The sequence below is a fragment of the Corythoichthys intestinalis genome, chromosome 6 (assembly GCF_030265065.1).
Source record: "Corythoichthys intestinalis isolate RoL2023-P3 chromosome 6, ASM3026506v1, whole genome shotgun sequence".
In the NCBI taxonomy this organism is placed as follows: domain Eukaryota; kingdom Metazoa; phylum Chordata; class Actinopteri; order Syngnathiformes; family Syngnathidae; genus Corythoichthys; species Corythoichthys intestinalis.
In genome coordinates this window covers 1,471,079-1,497,004 of record NC_080400.1, presented here as the reverse complement: position 1 = coordinate 1,497,004, position 25,926 = coordinate 1,471,079, and the positions used below count along the sequence as shown (strand labels likewise).

General features: G+C 40.4%; 1 protein-coding gene across 3 annotated transcripts in view; it reads left to right on the top strand.

Moving 5' to 3' along the window:
* LOC130917828 (spartin-like) overlaps positions 1 to 25,868 on the top strand; it is a 30,888-nt gene extending 5,020 nt beyond the window's left edge. The window contains exons 3-9 of one of the 3 annotated variants that reach the window (XM_057839558.1): positions 4,070 to 4,267; positions 7,688 to 7,838; positions 8,176 to 8,370; positions 8,438 to 8,596; positions 16,417 to 16,507; positions 21,282 to 21,326; positions 21,561 to 25,868. In XM_057839558.1, coding sequence (XP_057695541.1) covers positions 4,070 to 4,267; positions 7,688 to 7,838; positions 8,176 to 8,370; positions 8,438 to 8,596; positions 16,417 to 16,507; positions 21,282 to 21,326; positions 21,561 to 21,765 — 1,044 coding nt within the window. In that variant the 3' untranslated portion in view covers positions 21,766 to 25,868. The remainder of the gene's footprint in view (positions 1 to 4,069; positions 4,268 to 7,687; positions 7,839 to 8,175; positions 8,371 to 8,437; positions 8,597 to 16,416; positions 16,508 to 21,281; positions 21,327 to 21,560) is intronic. The other 2 variants (XM_057839557.1, XM_057839559.1) reach the window with 2 other exon arrangements.
* The last annotated feature ends 58 nt before the right edge of the window (positions 25,869 to 25,926 follow it).

Here is a 25,926-nt window from a genome sequence, read left to right as displayed (position 1 = left end):
TCCCTAATAAAGTTGTACTGTTTGAATTGAGTTGTGGGCTCTTAACAAATGCGCTACTGCCCCCAAGTGGCCAGTTTTATTGCTTTAAAATGGGTTTTGAGGCTTGTTTTTTGTTTTGGCGATAGATCGAAAGCTCTAGATGCTTCTTGTACAAAAAAACGCAAAAGACGTATAAATACGTAATCGGGACACTGAAGCATTTGGAAATAGAACGTATTTATACGGTTCCGGGAGCAAATGAGTTAAAGACATTCGACCCCAATCTCATTGATAAGCCGCTTGATTGTTTTTCAGCGAAAACGTGCCGAATATTGCCAACAATTGTCCTGCTTTGTCAGTGTTATATCAGTAAACCAGTGAGCATTGATCGCATGCTCATTGCAAAATAACTCCACATCATTGCAAAGGAGGTAATACTGAGTGTGAGCAGCAAAAATAAAAACTGTCCTTCTGTCCAAGGACACTCTTTTTTTCTTTGATTCACTTTTGTTTTTTTCGGTCAAATTTTTTGGCATATTGTCCCCATGAGTGAATGTTTCTAATCAATTCGAATTTGTTATTATTTACTGATTTTATTACATTTTATTTTTCTGTATCAAATGGTCAAAAATGTAACGAGTGTATTTTTACAGTTTGAACGTTGACTTTTTTTTTTTTTAATTCAGGCAAATTGATGCTCGTCAAGTCTTCTCTGTTACAAACAAAACAACGTTAATAAAGTTATACTTTATTATAAGTTGATCTGTTACTTTTTTTCTTTATTTGAAAAAAAGGACACAGTGTTAGGCAGATGCGTATTTATGATAGTCATTTTATAGACAAATGATACTATTTACAGTGGCGGCAGATAGTTTGGGGGGGCGCGAAACATTTACGTCTTGCTTGGGGGGGCGGAATAGAAAATAATTGAGAAGCACTGCTCTAACCGAAGAGGAAAATATCCCCGGCTCTTATAGTGGTGCATCACGTGAGATCAGAGATGGTCCGTCCCTTATCTCAGGTGATGAGCCACTTGCCCAATGGTATCGTTACACATGTTTTGTGATCCAATGGTTTCGTCATGTTTTGTAATCACACATCACAAAGATGTCAAAGTGGCGAGGAAAACAAGGTAAAGGGCATCCTACATCACAAGGACACCAAAGTGGCGAAGATAACAAGGTTACAGTCATAAAAGGGAATCATCACAATCGGCTGATACAGTCACTAAGGGAATCAACGCAATGTGCTGATTCATTCCGGGTCATATTATACTTCTCCCATCAAATGGCTATATTATTTTATTTTAATACCATCTTGGAGGGGATCAATGCCATTGTTGATCAAATCGTCTTCCTCCGAATCCATGTCCCCTCTTTCTGGGGACTCATCTTCGGACTTGGCATTATTCTTTGCTTCTACTCACCTGGTAAGGACCGGATGCTCTATTACTGGTGTTCTACACCTCTTCTACCCCTGCCTTGTCGTTGTGATGCAATTTTGTCAATGTAATTGTGAGAAAAATTCATTTTGTTACCATGCTACAGTGCTGCCATCTGGTGTTGAATGAAAGCGCTACTATTCCTCTATATACTGGCCAAAAATGACGTCTTTATAACGAGTACAGCAGACGTTACGGCCCACAGAAATCAAGTAGACACCAGCGTCCCCAATTGTGCAGCGCTGAGTGTAAAGGGTTAAACAAAACAAAAAAACCTCCAGTCCTGTCAGTGGCAGTAACTACACACTGCTTGCTGTTTTTTTGTTTTTCACCATCATCCTTGTTGGTTCATTGCTGCACTGGAACCTAATACAGTATTAGAGATAACAAAAAAGTAATAAATTCTTGTCAGGCAACACTCATTTTTGTGCATGTCTTCTTGGTTTGTCATGAGAGTCGCACTCAAGTAATGAAGTCACTAAACAACAAGGACTTTGAAGTGACAGATGGATTTTTAACAATCAATTGGTAGTCTAATTTTGTGCTAGTATGCAGTAAACACAGAATAAGGGGTTTCTTGTCATGGGACAGAATTGACTTTTAAAGCGGGAATTTCCCTGGTGCCCCTGGTGGCTGATGAAATCACAGTAGCGCTGGCCAGTCACATGACTGAAAGTTTGTGCGTTTAATAACAATTTGCCTCCTCGTGTATATCCACGTAGCGACTAGATTTGGGACAAAATACCGTTTTGCGATTCAGCGCGATACAAGACGTCATGATTTTAAAAAGAATGGATTGTGACGTATAGACTCGCTGCTTATAGATAGCAAGTCATTAAACCAAAGGTCATTCAAATTCTAGGTGTGGAAACAGCACTGAAAATATAACTAGAAACTCAGTAGCATAACTAGCAATGAATGAAACAACTGAAACAATGACTGAAGAAATAATTGGCTCAGAACATGAAATTTGAAAGTTATTTGTATTTTCAGCGCCACATTGCATGCTAGGAGGCATGAGGCATGTTCGGTGGCAGCAGAGATTGTCTGTGATGGCCAAATGAAGCTTCTTGAAGTTTCATTGTGATTCATTTGCTCTCAAGTGGTCTTAAGGTTATTTCCATCGGTAGAGGGGCAGTGCATACTGGGAACCATGTTGGACGACAACAGTGTGAACAGCAGGTGGCAGCAGACATTTTCTGTCTCGCAAGGGAGCAGTGATGGCCAAATGAAGCTTCATGGTGATTCAGTTGCTCTCAAGTTGTCTTAATGCCTTAAAGTTACTTCTGTAGAGCTGCAATGCATACCGAGAGGCATTTCGGACAACAATTGTTGACAGCAGGTAGCAGTAGAGATTATCTCTTCCAAGGGAGCAGTGATGGCCAAATGAAGCTTCTTGAAGCACTGAAGCGTCATGGTGGTTCATATGCTCTCAAGTGGTCTTAAGGCCTTAACGTTATTTACATATGTAGAGCAGCAATGCATACTGAGAGGCATGTCGGACGAAGTGTGGTGGCAGCAGAGATTCTGCCTCTCCCAAGAAATCAGTGATGGCCAATGAAGCTTCTTGAAGCAATGAAGCTTAATGGTGATTCATTTGCTCTCAATTGGTGTTAAGGTTATTCTTTAGAGCTGCAGTGCATACTGAGAGGCATGTTGGACGACAATTGTTGTCGCATGTCGGACGAAGTGTGATGACAGCAGGTGGCAGCAGAGATTCTGCCTCTCACAAGAGAGCAGTGATGGCCAATGAAGCTTCTTGAAGCAATGAAGCTTCATAGTGATTTGTTCATTTGCTCTCAGTTGGTGTTAAGGTTATTCTTTAGAGCTGCAGTGCATAGTGAGAGGCATGTTGGACGACAATTGTTGACAGCAGGTGGCAGCAGAGATTCCCAAGGAAGCAGTGATGGCCAAATGAAGCAATGAAGCCTCATGGTGATTCTTTTGCCTTAATTTTATCTACATCTATAGAGCAGAAATGCATACTGAGTGGCTTCTCAGTTGACAAGTGTTGACAGCAAGCAGCCACTCCCCCCCCCCCCCCCCAAGGTTCAGTAATGGCCAAATGAAGCTTCTTGAAGCACTGAAGCGTCAAGGTGATTCATTTGTTCTGAAGTGGTCTTCAGGCCTTAAGGTTATTTATATCTGAAGAGGAGTAATGCATACTGAGAGGCATGTCGGACGACAACTGTTGGCAGCAGAGATTCTCTTTCTCCCAAGGGAGTGGTGATGGCCAAATGAAGCGTGTTGAAGCAATGAAGCTTCAAGTGGTCTTGAAGCCCTAGATTGAATGGCTATTTGTTTAAGAAAATGATATGTTTACTCTATGGAATAAATGCTATCAGGATAATTTCTTATTAGTCTTTATTTAGGAATAATAGCTTTCCTACAGCGTTTGCCTTTATACGGTTTCTTTTTTTGCATGGGTGGGATAGGGGAGGTAGAGCACTAGCGCTAGATAGCAGTATTCAAAAAACATTTTTTGGTATGGTATCGTGACCCTGCAACACAAGGTGCATCATATGGTGAGTATAAGTGTTTCGTCCCATCCCTGTAGCAACCACTTAAGGGAATGAATGATCATGTTTTATTGCGATGGACAACATGAGACAACTGATTTACTTTCTACCATTCTTTCTCTGCTGGCAGGTGTGCGACTGGCTGTATCCACTCATGTCGGCAAACTCGCCTGCCTTATTGTGCAACACCGGCGTGTTCATGTTCCCCGACATGATGGCACCAGCGCCGGGCCACTTCGTGGGCGTGGTTCTATCCTCCGAATTGCCGGCCACCGACCGAGAGCTGTTCCGGGATCTGCTGGATCAGATGACAGACCTCAGAGTGCAGGTACATGAACAGATAAGTTCCATCTCGCCTGATCAATATGTCAATTAAGTAGATTACCCTAATTTGCCTAACAGAAGTCCGCTAGCTTAAATGCTAAGGTATTTACAATTCTAATCGCAAATTGCTTACACGTAACTCCACAAACTGTAGCTTTCAACTTAATTACATATGCATACACAAACATATATTAGCTGAAACAACTTACAGCCCAGTGCTGTTTTCATCAACGATGACTATTACGAAAATATTTCGTCAACGGACAAGACGATAACGAGCTAAAAACGTGTCTTAGGAGACTAAAACATAATGAGACGAATGGCAGTTTTCGTCTGACGAGACAAGAACGAGACAAAAATGCACCATAGCCTTGGTCACATGTTCACAGTGTGTGATATTTCATGTGTAGCGAAGGATACTGACCTTTTTAGCCAGATTGCCGGAATCACGCCAGCTGAACCGCCAAAACCGCGCTGGCGCAGCTCCATCGACCCGGGCCGGCGAGACCTTGGCCAAAAGGCCAAACTCCGCGCGTTCACATTAGTCTTAACCCCTTGTACTGATTCCATTTTGAAACCTGGAAATAGGCACATCGTGACAATTTATTCTGAGTCCGCAGCAATCATAGAGCACAGAGGGGCCCAGGTGAGGATCCTAGGTGACCATATCACAAGTCAACAAAAGGTTCCCGAGAAAAATGGCAACGACTTTTGGAGGCTCTCGTGAGGCGGGCTGTGGGCAGAAAGAAGGGTGTGTTGTTTAGGATTATTGTCTGTTTGTGGATTGGACAGGAGGATTCGGGAGTTACTGTTGTCAGGGCAACGAGGGTTGTGGATTTTGTCACCTCAGCGTCAAAAGGGCTCTTGGAGTCTTGTCAGTCGTGTTATCCGGTGGATATCGGGCGTTCTCCGGCGTTCCTTGTGTTGGGACAGGGCGTCCCGCCATTTGTTCTGGACTGTCCAGGAGAACTAATTGCGAAAGTTGGTAGTGCAGACGTGTGCTTGTAGATGTCAGTGTCAATCTTGCTCAGTCAGTTGCATGACGCACACCTTGGGGTTCTGTGATAAGAAGGCATCATGTATCTCTTATGTCCTATATTCTGCTTGTTTTCCTTAAACTTTGGTATAAGTGCTATTCATTTTATATTGGGCACTAGAGTAATACAAACAGTCGATCGGTAAATAAGAGGAACGATACAATTCCCTGAGTGATTATATTAAGTGTGTAAGAATATTGCAAACAGTTAGACGGTGCCTACGAGAAAAGGTACTATCGTATCTCCTTCATTAGTAAGTCCTGCATCATAGCAGGGTCTGATTATATCATTCATGTGACATGCTATGCATCCCCTCCAACTGACCAGTGTCCTCTCCAGTCTCCCCCTAGCTTGTTTTTAAACACACACGGTAAGGTTTGTCTTATCTTGGCAAGAGAGAATATGCAATTAATATGCTGAGTGATCATCACACAATAAATGTAACTTGGAGCGTTAGCATAGCTTTCGGCGAGCGTCCTCTTATACTCTATCCATGTCAATTGTCTGAGTCTTCTTCTCAGTTACTCAAGGTGACAGTGCAGCCAGACCCAACACTGCCACTAGAGGGTAGTGTGTCCTCCAACATTAAGCAAAATAAAATAGTTTTGGACTTTATGGATAGTTATTTTGGGGTATTTAAAAGGTTATTTCTGACTTACGCGTAAATTCGGGTTATGTCACCAGTGTAGGAACGGAACTCGTTTGTAACCCGGGGACTAATTGTATTTTTGTTGTTGTCGTTGTGAACACAAACGTGCATCGAGATATCATTTAGCTTAGCAACTGTAGGCGGTAGAGCCATTTTTCCAGTGTCCCAAACTTCAAGAAAGTGCGTTAATCAAGGTTTCCTCGGCTGTGACTTATGTGTCTCCGTCCACCGAATGGCATGCTATCACCAAGCCAGCACCTCTGCTATTGGGTGTGCTCAGAGTTTGCCACAAAGTGCTCACTGCCGTGACTAGATTTGGCAGGGGTTTTCAGAATCGGCACCTTTCAAACTAAATTTGGGAAGTGAAGGAGAAAAGATATCGTCATCGCACACACCATATAATTGTTTGCATTAGTCTAACACACATATATAGTCTACCACATACATATGGTACAGGTTTTCGTAGGCACCGTCTAACTGTTTGCATTAGTCTAACACACGTAATATAATTAATCAGGAAATACTATCATTTTCATATTTACGGTAGAACTACACTACTAATATAAAATAAATAGCACACCATAGTTTAATGAGAAGAAATAGAAGAGATACACAATGCCGTCTTATCACAAGATTGACGCACCAACTCTGGTAATCAGCTCTCCCAGCAAACTCCAAGGACAAAGCGCTTTATCCTAAAACAAGTACAACCAGCCCGGACAGCAAAGTTGATAGCGTGCGTCCCAATCCGTGCACGAACTGAAGCCGCCCAAAACCGGCCACAGAGGGGATGGCCCAAAAGCAACGCCCAGAAACGCCTTCGACAAGGCCTGCCTCAGCAAAGACTTTAAAAAGACTGGACACTGAGATAAGACAGATTTTTTTCTGCTCGGAAACATATAGCCTTGTTTTGGATCCAGAATTGTCCCTCCGTCGTCTGGTTTTGCCTTGTTTTTACCATTGTCGACGAATAAATTGTCAACCTGTTTTCGGTGAGTGTTCTTCAAGCTTTTGAAACGGAGTCAGTACAAAGGGTTAAAATAAGAGGACGCGCGAGATTCGGCCTTCCCGGCGGGCGCGCGTGGGGCAGCGTCAGCCGAGCAGCAATTGTTTTGGCTGGTGCTGTTCTCGGGTGCGTCTGGGCCGGGGGGGCGAATTTCAACAGAAGGTATTTGTGTACTTGTGAGAAGGCACCATATTTTATTTCTTTCTCACTGTAAAAAAACATGTAAAATGTACTGGAAAAACTGAAAAATGGTCTTGAAAGTCATAAAAAAATGCTTGAATTTGGCCATGAAAAAGGTGTACGAAACCTGATCTGAGCTGTTCAACTTGAGAAGCATGTTGTCCACATCTGATATAAAACTACCAACCGTATATGGTTTCGCTCAGTCTCATAAAAATCGGATTTCTTTTCCACTAAACCGACTTTTTGACGGTTAGTATAGAAGTGTGAGTCGGCCTCAGTCGCTCTGCCTCAGCATTGTTGGGATTTGAGCATTAAAACTTCCCTAATGCTCTTACGAGCAGGAGCCTCGACCGCCACGGCAGGTCATTTTTTGGGGACGTCAATGGAGCTGATCCCACATTGGCGAATAGGCACACAAGGGAAGCTCTTTCCTTTTGTAAACAGTTGCAGCTTTGTGACAAGTTGCGCTGCGTCATGACAAAAGCTATTGAGAAGCAAGATCGTCTTATGTTTTTAGCTTTTAGCTCCGTCATGTGTTTGTTTCACCAGGATGGGGACGAGGCCTCCGAGCACATCAATCTCGGCAACAAAGTGTCCGTCGTCACACCTGCTCGGGAACCGACCGAGGGCGCGGCGGTAGCGGAGGAGGACAAGAATCTGCCCGAGTGGAGCGAGAAGGTCGCCAACGGGATTCTCACTGGTGAGGTCGTCGTCGGAGTATGCCGACAGCCACATAAACAATGTGGCTAATTTCTGGGTACCTCATGATCCAATTTGCGATACAAGGCTCACGATAACGATGATCTCACAACAATGATCGATACATGGGTCAGGAAATCATTCTACAGCTAATAAACAGGGAACATTTTTATATGTTCATCCTTCTGCAGTTAGTTTCTCGCTAGTACTCGTCCAATTCGTTAGAAGTGGGAAGGTGACGGCAAACGATTCGCTGCCACCCCTCCCACTTCAAACAGATTGGATGTCTTCGGCCGTCAATGGCAATGAGTTCACAGCATACATAACATGTCGCACAGGGGCTTCGTGGTTGAGCTGGGGTCTGGTCAAAGGTGCAGAGTTAACGGGCAAGGCTATCCACAAGGGGGCGTCCAAGCTCCGAGAGCACATGACGCCAGAAGACAAGCCCGCGCACGTCAGCCCCACCGTCACCAAAGGCCTCCACGTGGCCAAGCAGGCCACGGGCGGCGCTGTCAAAGTCAGCCAGTTCCTAGGTGAGCGCTTCTGTAACTTTTGTATGCATTTGTGGTTATGGTCCGACTGAATGCCGTGTCCTCGCAGTGGACGGCGTCTGCGCCGTGGCCGGCTGCGTGGGTCGGGAGCTGGCGCCGCACGTTAAGAAGCACGGCGGGAAGCTCGTTCCCGAGTCCATGCGCAAAGACAAGGACGGGCGCTCCAACATTGACGGGGCGATGGTTGTGGCTGCCAGTGGAGTGCAAGGTAGCGTCCAATTCATTATGACTTGGATTGGTTGGACACTTTAATATAGCTGTACATGTCACAATGACAAAAGATTCTATGCTATGCTATGCTATTGTCCTCTATCAACATCAATGGCATGCAATGAGTTAAATTCTATGAAATCAGCTTTAGAGTGTTACTGATTCATTTTAATCGACCAATGTCCTCTCCAGTCTCCCCATTGCTTGTTTTTAAACACATATAGTAAGATTTTTCTTGCCAAGAGACGATATGCAATGTTGCTTTAGCTTTTCAAGGTGTGTGCTGAGTAATCATCATACACTAAATGTAACTTGTATAGTTAGCATAGCATTCAGCGAGAGTCATCTTAAACTCTATCGTTTATCCATGTCAGACGTCTGAGTCCAATTCCAAATTTCCAAATATCGGCCCAATACATCTGCCGGCCGATATATCGGTCTATCTCTAATATCTTGTATCCGTCCATTTAAGAGTATTTGATGTGTGGCTAACCGTTGTGCTGAAATTTGACACTTAAATGGTCGTAAAAACAATTTATTTATATATATATATATATATAGCATAGGGCTGTCAAAATTATCGCGTTAAGGGGCGGTAATTAATTTTTTAAATTAATCACGTTCAAATATTTGACGCAAGTAACGCACATGCCCCACTCAAACAGACTAAAATGATGGTACAGTGTAATGTCCGCTTGTTACTTGTTTTTTGGTGTTTGGCGCCCTCTGTTGGCGTTTGGGTCCAACTCATTTTATGGGTTAGTGCCATGAGTGAGCATGGTGTAATTATTTATAACATCAATGGTGAGCTACTAGTTTATTTTTTGATTGGAAATTTTACAAATTTTAATAAAACGAAAACATTAAGAGGGGGTTTAATATAAAATATAAAAAATATAAAAATACAAATATTTAAAAAATATAAAATAAACTTGTACTAACATTTATCTTTTAAGAACTACAAGTCTTTCTATCCATGGATCGCTTTAAGAGAATGTTAATAATGTTAATGCCATCCTGTTGATTTATTGTTATAATAAACAAATACAGTACTTATGTACCGTATGTTGAATGTATATATCCGTCTTGTCTTATCTTTCCATTCCAACAATAATTTACAGAAAAATATGGCATTTCATAGATGGTTTGAATTGCAATTACGATTACTTAATTTTTAAGCTGTAATTAACTCGACTGAAAATGTTAATCGTTTGACAGCCCTAATATAGCACAAAGCTGTACTGTAATTATGAGGCAAGCATTGTAATACTTACTTTCCCCAGCAGAGGTAGCTGTTACCACATGGTCTATAGACTGGCTGTGCTTGTAAACTGTAGTATACCTTTTAACTGCACTATAACAAAAATTGCAAACTTACTTATACAGGTAGTACCCGAGTTACGACGTACTCAACTTACATGATTTTGACTTTACTACACCGGAGTCTTGTCCCTTAATTTTGTCTCCTGTTACGTCCCAATATAAGGCTCGCTATGGACGGAACATAAAACAAGCCACGAGTTCTCAAGTTGACACAATTTATTTACACATCAAAATCCCAATGAATACAAAATACATAATCGGAAGAAGATTGCCTTCAGAGTAAGCCCTGGCCAAAACAACAAACAAAATGAATCTACTGCTAACGAAATCTTGATCATAAAAAAGGAAACAACAAAAAGACAGCCACAACCTTGGCTTCCTACAATATACAAAACAAGAGAAAACAAGTTGAACATAAATGGTGGCTTACCCCTACTCCTTCGTGCTCTTATGTACAGTGTCGAACAAAAATGATCCAATAATAGACATGTGCCGGTTACCGGTTTCACGGTTTACCATGGTGTGAAAACGTTGCGGTTTCAAAACCACTAAAATTTTCCGTCATACCTTAGTACGGTATTCGCTATTTTTCATGTGGCAAAATGCAGCCGAAGTGGCTTGGTGCGACAGCGCTCACCCTTCCCGTTTGTTGCCGTGAGTGTCAGTGACGCTATTCTGCTAAACAGCAAGCAAACCCAAAAACAAACCCTCGAAACACAAGGCGTACTTTTCTTCAATTTATTGAGCTCTCAAATCGTGGTGAAATATACAAATGAATACATTGAAAATGTTATACAATTGTATTTTTCCACATGTGAGTAGGTTCAACAGGATAGCAGTAGCACCATGAAAAAGGTCGCCAAAAACAGAACATACATTTTCCTTTCAAATTCAATATACAAACTAACTAAAACTTACAAAGACGAATGTTAGCCTAGGCTAAGCTGGGAGAGCAGCTTCGTCGACGTTTTTGTGTCTCACAACCGCTGAGTGAGAAACAAGCTTGAATGAAGGGGGAAAGAAAAAGGATCAGGTCAAAGATCGCTAATTGAGAAAGGAGGTCTCACTCCTCACTTTTTATTTTAGATGAAACCTTTCCTCAACAATATTTACATTTTAACTAACTTATAAAACTAACTTATACATTTTTAACTTATTAACTTATGAATTCTTTGTTCTCTTTAACACAAAGGCATGACATCATGTAGAAGAGAGTTGACACAGTGGCTGAAAATGGCGAAACTTCAGCTTCTCCCCCTCAAAAAAAGTCATACAGTATATATTTTTAATTTTATTTAGAAGTGTTTTTACTTTTTTATAGCAATTATTTTCTTGCTCTATTATTGAGCAACTTGAGCTGTGGCTGTGGGTATAGTCTAGGATCTATTTATTTTAATTTTATATAAAATATTTGTTATTTTTTGTTTATTTATTTTCACATTAATTTATTTTCACATTATATTCATGTTCCAATTTGCAAATATGTTCTGAAAAAAAAAAAAAATTTCAATGGAAAAAAGTTGGGTTTTTAAAAAAAAAAAAAAAAATACATTTCAAAATTTTGGAGCTATAATTGCAATACCGTGATACCGTGAAACCACGGTATTTTTGCTCACGGTTATCGTACCGTCAAAATCTCATACCGGCATATGCCTAGAATCTATCTTGTGCTTGGAAAGGTGAGTTACGAAATTTTCAATTCAAAATCTTTTGTTATTGCTAACATCCACTGTCAAGTCTAATGTATTTCATGTCGTTTGTCAATGGAGTTAGGGCTTTTAATGTTTATATGGTTTAGCGATAGCACTCTCACTACATACATACGTGTATGTTGTCGGCGATTAGCCTAGCAATGATCTTAATTGTGGTTGTCAGCCCAAAACCCTCTAAATATATATTAAATGCATCTTACCGGATATAAAATGACTACTACATAATCTGTGGTAATCGTTTGGAGCCCAGTTTTCTCGTCGAATTGCAGCAGCCCATCTCGCTCTCTTCTCTCCGGGTCTCTCGGAATCCGGTAGAACTTCAAGTCTCTCCGTCTATCTTCTCTGTTATTGCAACCGACCGCCACACACGCCTTCACCATTTTGATTATTAATGTTAACAAGCAGAAAAACACGTCGTAAATAGGAGGAATGTACGTAGCCGTAACAGGGAAACATGATGTGTTGACGGACAATTGGGCGGCACCAGTCAGGAGGAAGGAGTTGTGACGTCACGTGGGTAAATGGTAAATGGTATTAGGGTCTATTGTACTCTATCTGCTTCAATGGCATGCAATGAGTTAAATTCTATGAAATCAGCTTTAGAGTGTTACTATATAAGTATAACACCATTTACCATTTACTGATTCAATTTAATCGACCAATGTCCTCTCCAGTCTCCCCATTGCTTGTTTTCAAACACATATGGTAGGATTTTTCTTGCCAAGAGACAATATGCAATGTTGCTTTTGCTTTTCAAGGTGTGTGCTGAGTAATCATCACACACTAAATGTAACTTGTATAGTTAGCATAGCATTCAGCGAGCGTCCTCTTAAACTCTATCCATTATCCATGTCAGACGTCTGAGTCCAATTCCAAATTTCCAAATATTGCCCCAATACATCTGCCGGCCGATATATCGGTCTATCTCTAACATCTTGTGTCCGTCCCTTTAAGAGTATTTGATGTGTGGCTAACCGTTGTGCTGAAATTTGACACTTAAACAGTCGTAAAAACAATTAAAAAAAAAAAATTCAGTACTGTGCAAAAGTTTTAGGCAGGACACTTTGCATAGTACTGTGTATATATTTTTTTAATTATTAAATTTATTAGGATCATGGAAGCTTCCACTTGGGGAAAATATATACATACAGTATATCCTGTATATACATAATATAATAAAAATATACCGTACTGTATATACATATATATATATATATATATATATATATATATATATATATATATATATATATATATACATAGCATAGGGCTGTCAAAATCATCGCATTAAGGGGCAGTAATTATTTTCTTAAATAAATCACGTTAAAATATTTGACGCAAGTAACGCACATGCCCCGCTCAAACAGACTAAAATGACAGTAGTGTGTAATGTCCGTTTGTTACTTGTTTTTTGGTGTTTGGCGCCCTCTGCTGGCGTTTGGGTCCAACTGATTTTATGGGTTAGTGCCATGAGTGAGCATGGTGTAATTATTGACATCAACAATGGCGAGCTACCAGTTTATTTTTTGATTTGAAAATTTTACAAATTTTAATAAAACAAAAACATTAAGAGGGGTTTTAATATAAAATATAAGAAAATATAAAAAATATATATAAAAAAATAGAAAAATTATTTTAAAAAATATAAAATAAACTTGTAGTAACATTTATCTTTTAAGAACTACAAGTCTTTCTATCCATGGATCGCTTTAAGAGAATGTTAATAATGTCAATGCCATCTTGTTGATTTATTGTTATAATAAACAAATACAGTACTTATTAGGCCTGAACGATATATCGTTTAAACATCGCCATCGCGATGTGCGCATGCGCAATAGTCCCATCGCAAGGACGTGCGATAGTTTTTTCATTTCATTTTTTTAAATCCACAAACGTTTGTTTTGAGGAAGGAGCGCGAAGGAGAGCGCACAGCCTCTCATCTCATTCCCTCCAACTCGCAGTCATCGGCTCCTCCCCCTCCCCTGCTACAGCGGAGTGGAGGGAGGAGGGGCCGAACAGCAGAGCGGAGGGAGGAGGGGCCGTTTTCAAAGTGAAAGCAAGCAACACGTTGAATAGGGAAGACTGTCTCCAAAAGGAGTTTTGGAAGTATTTTGGCTATCGACAAGAATATAAGGAACAAAAAACAGCCCTGTTGACAGTGCCTCGCCATGGTTGCCTCAACAAGAAGTAATCCGTCGAACATGTGGGACCATTTAAAACGCAGGTATCTATGCATTCCTGCTACGAGCTTCCCATCAGAGGCTTTTTAGTACAGGTGGGAACATTGTTACGTGCCAACGTTGTTGTCTCAAGCCTGCAATGGTGGATAAACTAGTAGTCTTGGCCAAAAACCTATGAGACCCAGTTGAGAATTGCTGAGCAAGGAAGGTGGACGATATGCAGACAAATACATAACACAGCTGCAGGAATGTCTTTTCTTCTTTTTATTCATGTGACAGCTATCAGGAAGGCAGGAAATTTGGGAGTTAAAATGGTTCTGTTATTCATCAGTTATTTGCTGTTATTCAGTTCAATTATTTACAAGTTCAATTGAGTTTCTGTTTCTTCTATATTTAAATGAATTGTAAATCGTATTTTTCAAATAACTATAGTACAGCTGCACATAAAGTTTTGATACTTAATATTTTTTAAATATTTTTACAACTTTGTTGCAGTTTTGCAGTTTTATATTGTTATATTTTGTGTAAACAACTCAGGGGACTAATGCACTTGCACTTTTATTTGACAGATTTAATATTTAAGTTCAAATATGTTGACAACTTTATTGTTTTACTGAGGTTTTTATTTATTGTTATAGTTTGTGAACAACTCTTATTTGTCATATTTAATATTTTTGTTCAACTATGTTTACAACTTTGTTGTTATTTTACAGAAGTTTTTATTTATAGTTATATTTTGTCAAAAACTTAGGGGACGAATGCACCTGCTCTTTTATTTGTCATTTAATGTATTTGCTGCTGTTGAAGTGTCAAATATTGTGTTCAATAAATTATCTATTTTGTGCAGACATTGCTTCCTGGATCCCTTCATAATAATACAGCAATCTTAATCATTCACAAATGAAACGGTATTATATGAATACGCTGTGGTCACGGTGTGTCATGCAAAGTATTTCCAAACAGCTATTCAAGTCATCTAGTGAAAATTTCTTTAAAAAAAAAAAAAAAAAAATTATATATATATATATATATATATATATATATATATATATATATATATTTTTTTTTTTTTTTTTTTTTTACTATCGCAATATAATATCGCAATATATTGCACACCTCAAAAAAATCGCAACAATAGTTTTTTCCAATATCGTTCAGGCCTAGTACTTATGTACCATGTGTTGAATGTATATATCCGTCTTGTCTTATCTTTCCATTCCAACAATAATTTACAGAAAAATATGGCACATTTTATAGATGGTTTGAATTGCGATTAATTACGGTTAATTAATTTTTAAGCTGTAATCAACTTGATTAAAATTTTTAATCGTTTGACAGCCCTAATATAGCACAAAGCTATACTGTAATTATGAAGCAAGCATTGTTATTCCTACTTTCCCCAGCAGAGGTAGTTGTTACAACATGGTCTATAGACTGGCTGTGTTTATAAACTGTACTATACTTTTTAACTGCACTATAACAAAAATGGCAAACTTACTTATACAGGTAGTACCCGAGTTACGACGTACTCAATTTACATGATTTCGACTTTACTACACCGGAGTCATGTCCCTTAATTTTGTCTCCTGTTACGTCCCAATTTAAGGCTCGCTATGGACGCAACATATAACGAGCCACGAGTTCTCAAGTTGACACATTTTATTTACACATCAAAATCACAATGAATACAAAATACATAATCGGAAGAAGATTGCCTTCAGGGTAAGCCCTGGCCAAAACGACAAACAAAACAAATCTTCTGCTAACGAAATCTTGATCATAAGAAAGGAAACAACAAAAAGACAGCCACAACCTTGGCTTCCTACAATATACAAAACAGGAGAAAAAAGTTGAACAAAAATGGCGACTTACCCCTACTCATTCGTGCTCTTATGTACAGTGTCGAACAAAAATGATCGAATAACAGCAAACCACAAAAGAACTCACCGAAAAGGGGTAATATAACAAACTCTAGATCGAATGCTAAGGTGAATGTACGGCGAGCAAAAGCAGCTGGCGAGGAAGTACGCGATGGCTGTCAAATGTGACCTCTCAGACAGCTGAAGCTTTTGACTTCCTTTACTTTTGGCAATTTGTAAAGCGGTAACACACATATTTACAAAACGACACAAACAATTGTTGTTCAAACGTCGATCTAGTCTGATCAATATGTCAATTTACTAGATTAAATCAGCCTAATTTGTTTGACAAAAATCCGCTAGCTTAAACGTATTTACGATTCTCATAGCAAATTGCTCACACGTAACTCATATATTAGCCGAAACAACTGAAACAACTTACAGCCTCATGTGAGCCAAACCAGAGCACAGCTATCCTTTATCCATGTCAGACGTTTGAGTCTGCGTCTGTCATACAAGGCGACAGTCCAGCCAGACCCAACTCTGCCACCAGAGAGCAGTGTATCCTACGTCATTAAACAAAATACAATACGTTTGGACTTTTTGAATAGTTATTTTGTAGGGGTTAATTCCGACTTATGCGGAAATTTGGCGTATGAATGGAACTCATTCGTAACCGGGGGACTACCTGTACTTCCATTTATTGTGGATGGGGAGTGACTCCAACTCTGCGTTTATTTCTAGGGTTCGCCACCATGTGGACAGGTTTGGAAGTGGCGGCCAAGAACATCACATCGAGTGTGGCCTCTGAGACGGTCACTACAGTCAAACACAAGTAGGTGACCGGCTTTGCAACTCTGAGGGGCTGTTTACATGGTGACTCTCTGAGAACACGAAAAACTTCAAATTTGCATTTGCGTCTCCATTTGAATAATGTCGCAGTTCCGCATGAAAACGATGTAGTATTCATGCCAGGCCCTAGGGGGCAGTGCAGATTTAAGGGCGACAGAGAACGATGCACTTTGACCCCACCAAGCTCCCTCAGCCCGGAAAAAAAATATGCCCGCCCACTCGAAGCAATGTCATTTTTCTTTTGTTCAAAAGGGCACAAAAATTGAAACGTTCAACATATTTAATTTAAAAATATTATTAAAACGGTAAATTAAAGCCGACATTCCGCCTTATTTGCTGTTTTTTGTTTGCTGGTTAGTAGCACCACTGCGCACGCCCAATGTGACGTGTACGAGTGCTGACGTTAACGGCGTGGTCTCGCGCCGCAGGAGCCTTTGATATGCATGCCAAGGAAGCCCTCACCCTCCCGCAATCTGATTCTTCCACTTTGGAGGCAGGATTCAGAATTTTTCGTATTTGCCGACACCATATCCTGTCTTTTCTTAATATTGTGGTGCACCGCCACAACAAAATAAAAGCCGTCACGCCGTGCAAAAGAGATGTTTTATGTTTTTTTTTAAGGCCGTTTCAAACTAACGGCAGCCTAATGTGAAGGGTTCAGCGGCAACCTATTCATTGTGCATAGTAATGTCCTTAACTATACGGTGCCACCTTAAAAAGTGACGATCGGACGGGGAGCTGTGACGTCGAGGGAAGCGAGGAGGAGATAGCGGTCGCATGTCGCGGAAGCCCGCCGTTATTTTGTTATTCCTTTTCTTTATTATTGTTGCCACAATAAAGTGGCTGAGCCAATACAGACTCCTGTCCTTGTTCCCCCCCATCCGGGGCATTACTGTATTTTGGATCGGCCTTTTCCGCGAGAGTGAGCGGTGGACGGAAAGGCAAGTTTGAATGAATTTGCGCCGAGCGCCGGGTCAGAGTGCTGCCGCGCTAATGTGTCAACAACGCATTCAATAGCAGAAAATGCAGGGCTATTACAGCGTACGGATATATGCAATCACGGCTGACGAACCTGGGACACTCCAAAAACGTCTCTCATCCCTCTCCTTGCTAAGCTACAGTGCCCTCCATAATTATTGGCACCCCTGCTTAAGATGTGTTTTTTAGGTTCTAATATTTTTTTTTTTTCAAATAATATGGGAACTCAATGGAAAAAAAAAAGAGAAAAATCCAACCTTCAATACAAGTGCACTTATTCAGTGGGGAAAAAAATCCCACATAAAGAAATAATTATTTGACATCAAATAACGTGTGTCACAATTATTAGCACCCCTGGTGTTAATACTTTGTACAACCCTCTTTTGCCAACAAAACAAGGTCTGGGGACTGAGATGGCCATGGGAGGAGCTTGATTTTGTGTCTGGTGAACCATTTCTGTGTAGATTTGGTCATATGTTTAGGGTCATTGTCTTGCTGAAAGACCCAGTGACGACCCATCTTCAGCTTTCGGGCAGAGGGCAACAGATTTTGATTTAAAATGTCCTGGTATTTCAAAGCATTCATGATGCCATGCACCCTAACATGGTTCCCAGGGCCTTTGGAAGCGAAACAGCCCCACAGCATCACTGACCCACCTCCATACTTCACAGTGGGTATGAGGTGCTTTTCAGCATGTGCATCTTTCGTGGCATGCCAGACCCACTTGGAGTGTTTGTTGCCAAAAAGCTCAATCTTGGTCTCATCTGACCAAAGCACAACTGGGACCGTGTGCTTTGGTCAGATGAGACCAAGATTACCTTCATGGAACCAAACAGAGGGGGCAGCAGAGGGCAACAGATTTTAATTTAAATGTCCTGGTATTTCAAAGGATTCATGATGCCATGCTCCCTACCAAGGTTCCCAGGGCCTTTGGAAGGGGAAACAGCCCCACTGCATCATTGACCCACCCCCATACTTCACAGTGAGTATGAGGTGCTTTTCAGCATGCGCCTCTTTGGTGGCACGCCAGACCCACCTAGAGTGTTTGTTGCCAAAAAGCTCAATCTTGGTCTCATCTGACCAAAGCACAACTGGGACCGTGTGCTTTGGCCACGAAAGATGCGCATGCTGAAAAGCACCTCATACCCACTGTGAAGTATGGGGGTGGGTCAATGATGCAGTGGGGCTGTTTCCCCTTCCAAAGGCCCTGGGAACCTTGTTAGGGAGCATGGCATCATGAATGCTTTGAAATACCAGGACATTTTAAATCAAAATCTGTTGCCCTCTGCCCGAAAGCTGAAGATGGGTCGTCACTGGGTATTTCAGCAAGACAATGACCCTAAACATATGGCCAAATCTACACAGAAATGGTTCACCAGACTCAAAATCAAGCTCCTCCCATGGCCATCTCAGTCCCCAGACCTTGCTATGTTGGCAAAAGGGGGTTGTACAGTAGTATTAACACCAGGGGTGCTAATAATTGTGACACACATTATTTGATGTCGAATAATTATTTCTTTACGTGGGATTTTTTTCCCCACTGAATAAATGCACTTGTATTGAAGGTTGGATTTTTCTTTTTTTTCCCCATTAAGGTCCCATATTATTTGAATTAAAAAAAAATATTAGAAGCTAAAAAACACATCTTAACCAGGGGTGCCAATAATTATGGAGGGCACTGTAACTGAACTCATTATATAATGCAAATAAGGTTGCCTAAAAGTTGGTGGGGAAAATTTGAGCATCCTGAAAAGTTCCTGGTGTTATGTTCCTAACGTCCCTATGCAAACCTACACCATTGGTCCATTAACAGAAGGACTATTATTGTTGTGTTCATGTAGTACATTAAAGGGTATGTAGTGCCCTGGGACAATTTTAATATTCCATCATTTATCCATAAACGCATGCCTTTTGTATTCATATCATGCCACTTCGTGTAATTACACACAAGAAAATGAGAGAAATTTGGCACGGTTGTCAAGCTAAAACGACCGGCGCCCGAGATCTGGCAGATTGTGCGCGTGACGTCACGACAAGTGAAGAGAGTGCCACCGGCCACTAGGGGGGCAGCGCCTGTCTGCATCAATAGAATTCCTTCTAGCTGTTTATGCTGATGCATTGTGTTCGTCCTGCACATATTCCAGGTTCCCTCATGAAGAAACACCCCTTGTTGTCAAGAGAATTCAGAATTGACAGTAAGGGGTGTTTCTTCAACAAGAAAAAGGCTGTGCTTTAATACTGAATGGCGGCGATGATGGCAGACAATTTCGTTTCTAGTTTCAGCGACGAATCCGACGTAGAAGGACGTAACCAATGTTCATCTAATGGTGACGAGGAGAGTTACGAAGCTTTAATCGGTGTTTTAGGTTACCAATTTGAGCCCAAACGAACGCCAATGCAGCGTAATGAAACGGTCATTGAGGGGAGCAATGACACTGATGAAACATCGGCGGCAACAGAATCACCGAATGATTTGTTTCGCATTTCTTTTTGTGAAGCTGATACACCGTGACTGCAAAATAAAGGAATGCATAGAATAATTATCATTTATTGCGCTATCATAGCTTTTCGCTCTGCCAACAGACACAAATATGAATGGGATCAGAGGATTTGTTCTATATATTTTACGAACGATAATTTATACATGTGTCCAGTCCTGTATCCAATGCGTGACATTTTTTTATTATAAAAGAGTACTCACTCTGGCCATTTCGAGCTTGGCTGCTCCCCTCCTTTGCTTAGCTTTAGCCTCCTTTACCAGTCATCGTCCTCTTTCTTGATATCTCGGGACATTTAGGTGGCTGCACCTGTATGGTCGGCACCGCATCTCCTTTGAGCAGCAATCTTTTAGCAAAACCCGATTTCTTTTGTCCATAGTTCGAGACGCTTTCAGGTGGAAAATGCGCACCACAGAAAAGCGTCCCGGAGGCTGTGTCTAGAAAATTAGCCCTCTTTGCACGGACGAACTTTACCCATTGTCTGTGTAGTCCAGCTTCTTTTTTCGCGTTCAGGAACTCATGGATACTATATTCTGATAAATAACTATTTGTACACCACATAGCACAGTAGTGTTGAACCATTTTTGTGATGTTTTGGTCAAACAAACCCCAACGCTACTCTCTCGTCGTTAAAAAACAATGGCACCTGGCTCCGCCTCGACTGTCAATCACTTGTCGTGACGTCTCCGCCCCATTCGGCTGTTTCCGGAACACTTTCGGAAATGTTCGTCATTTTTGATCTATTTTCGTTAATTTCTCATTAATGTGATTGATTTTTTTGTTAACTTTATCAATATTTGTTATCTTGGCACATAACGGTTCTATTGATGTCTCACACCCCCTTTGCCGCTACATACTCTTTAAGGACTACGAGATGTAAGTAGTACTATTGCTACGAGAAAAAAAAGTATTATCACGTAGGGTAATGTAGCTGTAATCAGCTACGCATTTTACGTACATGTGCCGTAGCTGAGAGCTATGACATTAGCCTGGCTAATGAAATATGTCAAATAGATCTTTGTTATGGTTCTTCTTGGGTAACAAAATGTGGAAAAAAAATTAATTTGTCATGATATGACGCAAATTTGCCGTGGCACAACATGGTGAGGTGGTCCGACTCCGATGCAGCCCACCACCGCAGCTTCAAAAAATCCTAGGGGAAACCCTGATATGCACACGAGGCGAGTCCGCTCAGTCATTGTCGCCGAGTCGCCATGTAAACTGCCCCTGAGTCTGTGTGTTTTGTACCCTTTGCCTCACTTGTTTCAATTTGCTTTGCAGATTTAGGGGTCTACAAAACCTCTTTGACCCACCTAACAGCAACAAGTGATTATTTTCACTAACTCTTCGCAATAGCATGACAAGCATGGCACCAAACCTTTTACTAAATACTAAATCTTCTTTCCCCTTTTTGTGGCAGATCAAAACTACTTTAATGTTCTTTCAACCTGATGCAAGAATTGCCATTTCTCATTCCCGTTTGCATATTAATTCTTCTCTGTGTCCCCCCCTTTTACCTCACTTCCAATCTTAACAACCGATCCCCTACCCGATCAAAAGGTACGGCGCGGCGGCCGGGCAGGCCACAGACAATGCGGTCAACTCTGCCATCAATGTGGGCGTCGCCGCCTTCAACATCGACAACCTGGGCGTCAAAGCGGTGGTCAAACGGACGGGGAAGCACACGGCTCAGGCCATCTTGGAGGACTACAAGCTTCAAGAACCAGAGAATACGCAGAAACAAGTGGAGAAATCCAGCAAGTAGCTCCAACCCTCAAGCACCCTAAACCACTTTTGCCTTAAAGTTCTAAAAATTGTGATTACATATCATTTGTATTGACAAGTAATTGCTTTCATACCTAACTTATTAACAGTTAATTGTATTCTGTGAAATAAATCTACGTAATATATATTATAAATTATACTAAGTCAACTTTTCAAAGTGTAGCAGAAGGAGGGAGTTTATTTTCTCAAATCCTGTGTGTAAAGTTTGTTAGAATTGCGGTTAACATTCCTACTACTGATATTTGTGCCTATAACTACTAATGTTTTGAAGCCATAAAAAATATATATTTTCAAACCAAAGACGAAAATCTTACTGTCACTTTCATAATTTGGTCAGAAATGTTGAACGGTTATCCCTAATTTAAATGTAGATCTATACGTGTGAAAGTACATGTTAAAATGTGACTGCAGTGCTGCTATATTCAAATCATTGTACTCAAGACTAGAAACTTTTGTCGTCGAGTCACATGGTTGTTAACTTCAAGTTTATTCAAACTGACTAATCGGCACTTTTCTGTCTGAAAATGTGAATTAACTTAAGCCTTTTCCGCCTAATTAGCATGTGCGGGCTAATAACTGCATATTCTTGGGCTGATATGTAAATTCTGACATGATGCTAGTAAATTACTTTATTACTCTATTCTTTGGATGATGTGGTGTTAATTAGGGCTGTCCCAAACGACTAATTTTCTCCCGATTAGTCAGACGACTATTTTTACGATTAGTCGACTAATCTAATAATTAAAAAAAATATTTTTTTTTTGTTTTCTAATTTAGCAATGAAATTTTTGTTGACGCTTATCAATTCACAAAAAACATATTGGAACACTTAAATTATTTATTAAAGTACAAATAAACACGTAAATAACAATAATAAATCACAAATAAACAATGAGTTCAAATGCTGATAGAATTAACTAGTGTAGCATCCCGATTGAAAAGATGGTCTCTTAAACTGATGGTTTACAACTTTTATTCCATCCTTGATGTAATCACACTGTAAAAGCTACGGTGCACACAAATAAAACAACACAATTAGAAATTAACGAAAACTTTTCACCTTTTTCCTTTTAAACCTTATTTATATATCAATGAATTGCCTATATGAATTGCCTTTACCTTAATTTATTACCTTATCATTAACAATCTCTCCCTTAAGTGCAATCACTGTATATACTGTATATATTTATGACCTTTTAACCTTATATAATTTTCTATACCATAAAATAAACCATAACATGAAATAAACCTTTCAGTTAGCATTAAGAACAATACTAATAGCACTTATAGGCCCATTGTCAATGAAACATTATTATTTAGTAAGGCGACAGCACCCTCTGGTGTACAAAAAATGGAGAAAAAAAAATAAAAAAATTACAAACTGGGTTACGGCGCTTGAGGTGTTTATTCACGGCCTACGTGCAGCCAAGCTTGGCATTGAAGAGACAGGACGGAAGAGTGTACGCTCCTTTGTTTCTTTGAAATAAGTCAATGTTTTGGACACTGTGGTGCGCTTTTTTGGCTTTGTGCCGCTTTCCCCGCTTGCATACAGAGCATCTGACATTCTGAACTTTCCGCGCACATATTTTTTTAACCCTTCATTAACCGTCGACGGGATGTTGTGCTCGTCGACGGATTTACGTCATCGATGACGTCGACTATGTCGACTAGTCGGGACAGCTCTAGTGTTAATGTGATATTTGTTGTCTATAGAAAAAACTAAAGATTGAATGCTTTACACTCAGCCTCTGTTGAAGTGTTAGCCTAGCATAGCTAAAGTTACCTAGCTGGCTACAGAATTACATTTTGTTGTAGTCAATCTAAATGCAAGCTTAATTCAATTTTAGATGAATGCTTTTTAGGTGTTTATTTAGGAGAAGAGGGCTGGTGTTTGTGAAACCTAATATACTTTATTTGACCTCAAAATCCAACTCTTTGAAGCTACTCGCTACTGCTAACCTTTACTGTAAAGTTACCCAAAATATAACGCAATGTACACTGCTGCTGGCCAAAAGTATTGGCTCATTTTCTCCCAAAAAGTGATTGCAATTCCAAATGCTTTGGTAGTAATATCTTCATTTGTTTTGCTTGCATTGAAAAAAAAAAAACAAAGGAGAATGGGGGGGGATTTCAATCATTATCATTTTCCACAAAACTCCAAAAATGGGCCAGACAAAAATATTGGCACCCTTTGAAAAATCATGTGATGCTTCTCTAATTTGTGTAATTAACAGCCCCTGTTACTTACCTGTGGCACAAAACAGGTGTTGGCAATCACTAAATAGCACTTTCAGCCAGTTGAAATGGATTAAAATTGACTCAACCTCTGTCCTGTGTTCTTGAGTGTACGACATTGAGCATGGAGAAAAGAACTCAAGACTCGGGAAGAAATCTTAAGGCTACAGGTCCATCTCCAAAGACCTGAATGTTCCTGTGTCTACCGTGCGCAGTGTCATCAGTAAGTGTAAAGCCGATGGCACTGTGGCTAACCTCCCTAGATGTAGACGGAAAAGAAAAATTGAAGAGAGATTTCAGTAAAAGATTGTGCGGATGGTGGATAAAGAACCTCGACTAACATTCAAACAAGTTCAAGCTGTCCCCCAGTTCGAGGGTACAACAATGTCAACTCGTACTATCTGTCGGCGTCTGAGTGAAAAGGGACTCTATGGTAGGATACCCAGGAAGACCCCACTTCTGAACCAGAGACATAAAAAAGCCAGGGTGGAGTTTACCAAAACCGACCTGAGAAAGCCAAAAATGTTTTGGAAGAATGTTCTCTGGTCAGATGAGACAAAAGTAGAGCTTTCTGGGGAAAGGCATCAACAGGAAAAAAATCGAGGCCTTCAAAGTAAAGAACGCGGTCCCCACAGTCAAACATGGCGGAGGTTCCATGATGTTTTAGGGTTGCTTTGCTGCCTCTGGCACTGGACTGCTTGACTGTGTGCATGGCATTATGAATCATTTTCTGGGAGAAATTGAGCCAATACTTTTGGCCAGCAGTGTAGCTACATGTTTACGTTTTGTTGTAGTCAATCTAAACGCAAACTTAATAGTCCTAAAAAGCATTTATCTCAAAAAAGAATTATTTAGGAGAAGATGTGATTCGCTAACCGGTGTCTGTGAAACTTAAAATAAACTACTTAAAAATCAACTCTTTTTTTATACTTTCTAGTGCTAGCCTCAATCGTAAAGTTACCCAAAATATAATGCCATAGATTTCATATATCTACAATTTAATGGTATACATTGGTATAATATATTTCACGTTTTACATATATTGATAGGCTACGTGAAATTGGAATGAACAGTTTCACTTGTAGAGCTGAAGTTAAACAAGCTACACTTTTCAAGTTAAGTATCTATTGGGGTCCAATGTAAATTTGTGTCCTTTCAAGTTATCAGAATAATTAACTGACAATCGGGGGTTAATTTGTGCCGTATCCCGCCGGAACAAGATCCGGCACCTCTTCATTTTTACCTCCCATTGTTCCGGGACTTATTTGGGCAGATCCGGCACCTCTCGTGTATAGAAAAAAATATGCAAAAACGTTTTTTTTTTTTAAATGTATCAAATAAAATTATAATATGCATAAATTCATTTACAGCACAAATCCCAAGAATTGCATGTTGTTTATGAAAATTTTAACGTCATTTGAACGAGTCGGAGATTTGTTGATACACTGAAAAGATGGACCAACAATTCACGCCCCTGACAAAAACAAAAAAAAACCTTTGGGAATTCGCAGCATCTGGGGGGCAAGCAGCCATGATCAAATGATATTTCAACATGGCAAAAAGACAGTTGCATTTACCTGCCTTTTTTCAAGAAGAAGAAAGATGGTTCAAAACGAGTCAGAAAAGCAACAACCGGGTATGAGGGCAGCTGTAGCGATCATGCTATCGGGCAGGACCGGGTGCAACAGGAGGCTAGCGCCGCAGCAGCCAGCCAGGTTCACGGACAGTCAGCCAAGCCGGGGCAGGAGGCTGCTACCGTGGCAGAGGGTGGTCAGGTTGAGCGCCACCCGGAGTGGGGGCCAGCTACAGCGTCACAAGTCAGCCAGGTGGACCACCAACAGCCGGAGCAACAGGTCAGTACCCTTATGAAAAAAAAAACTGGATATAGCAAGGGTTATAGAGATAT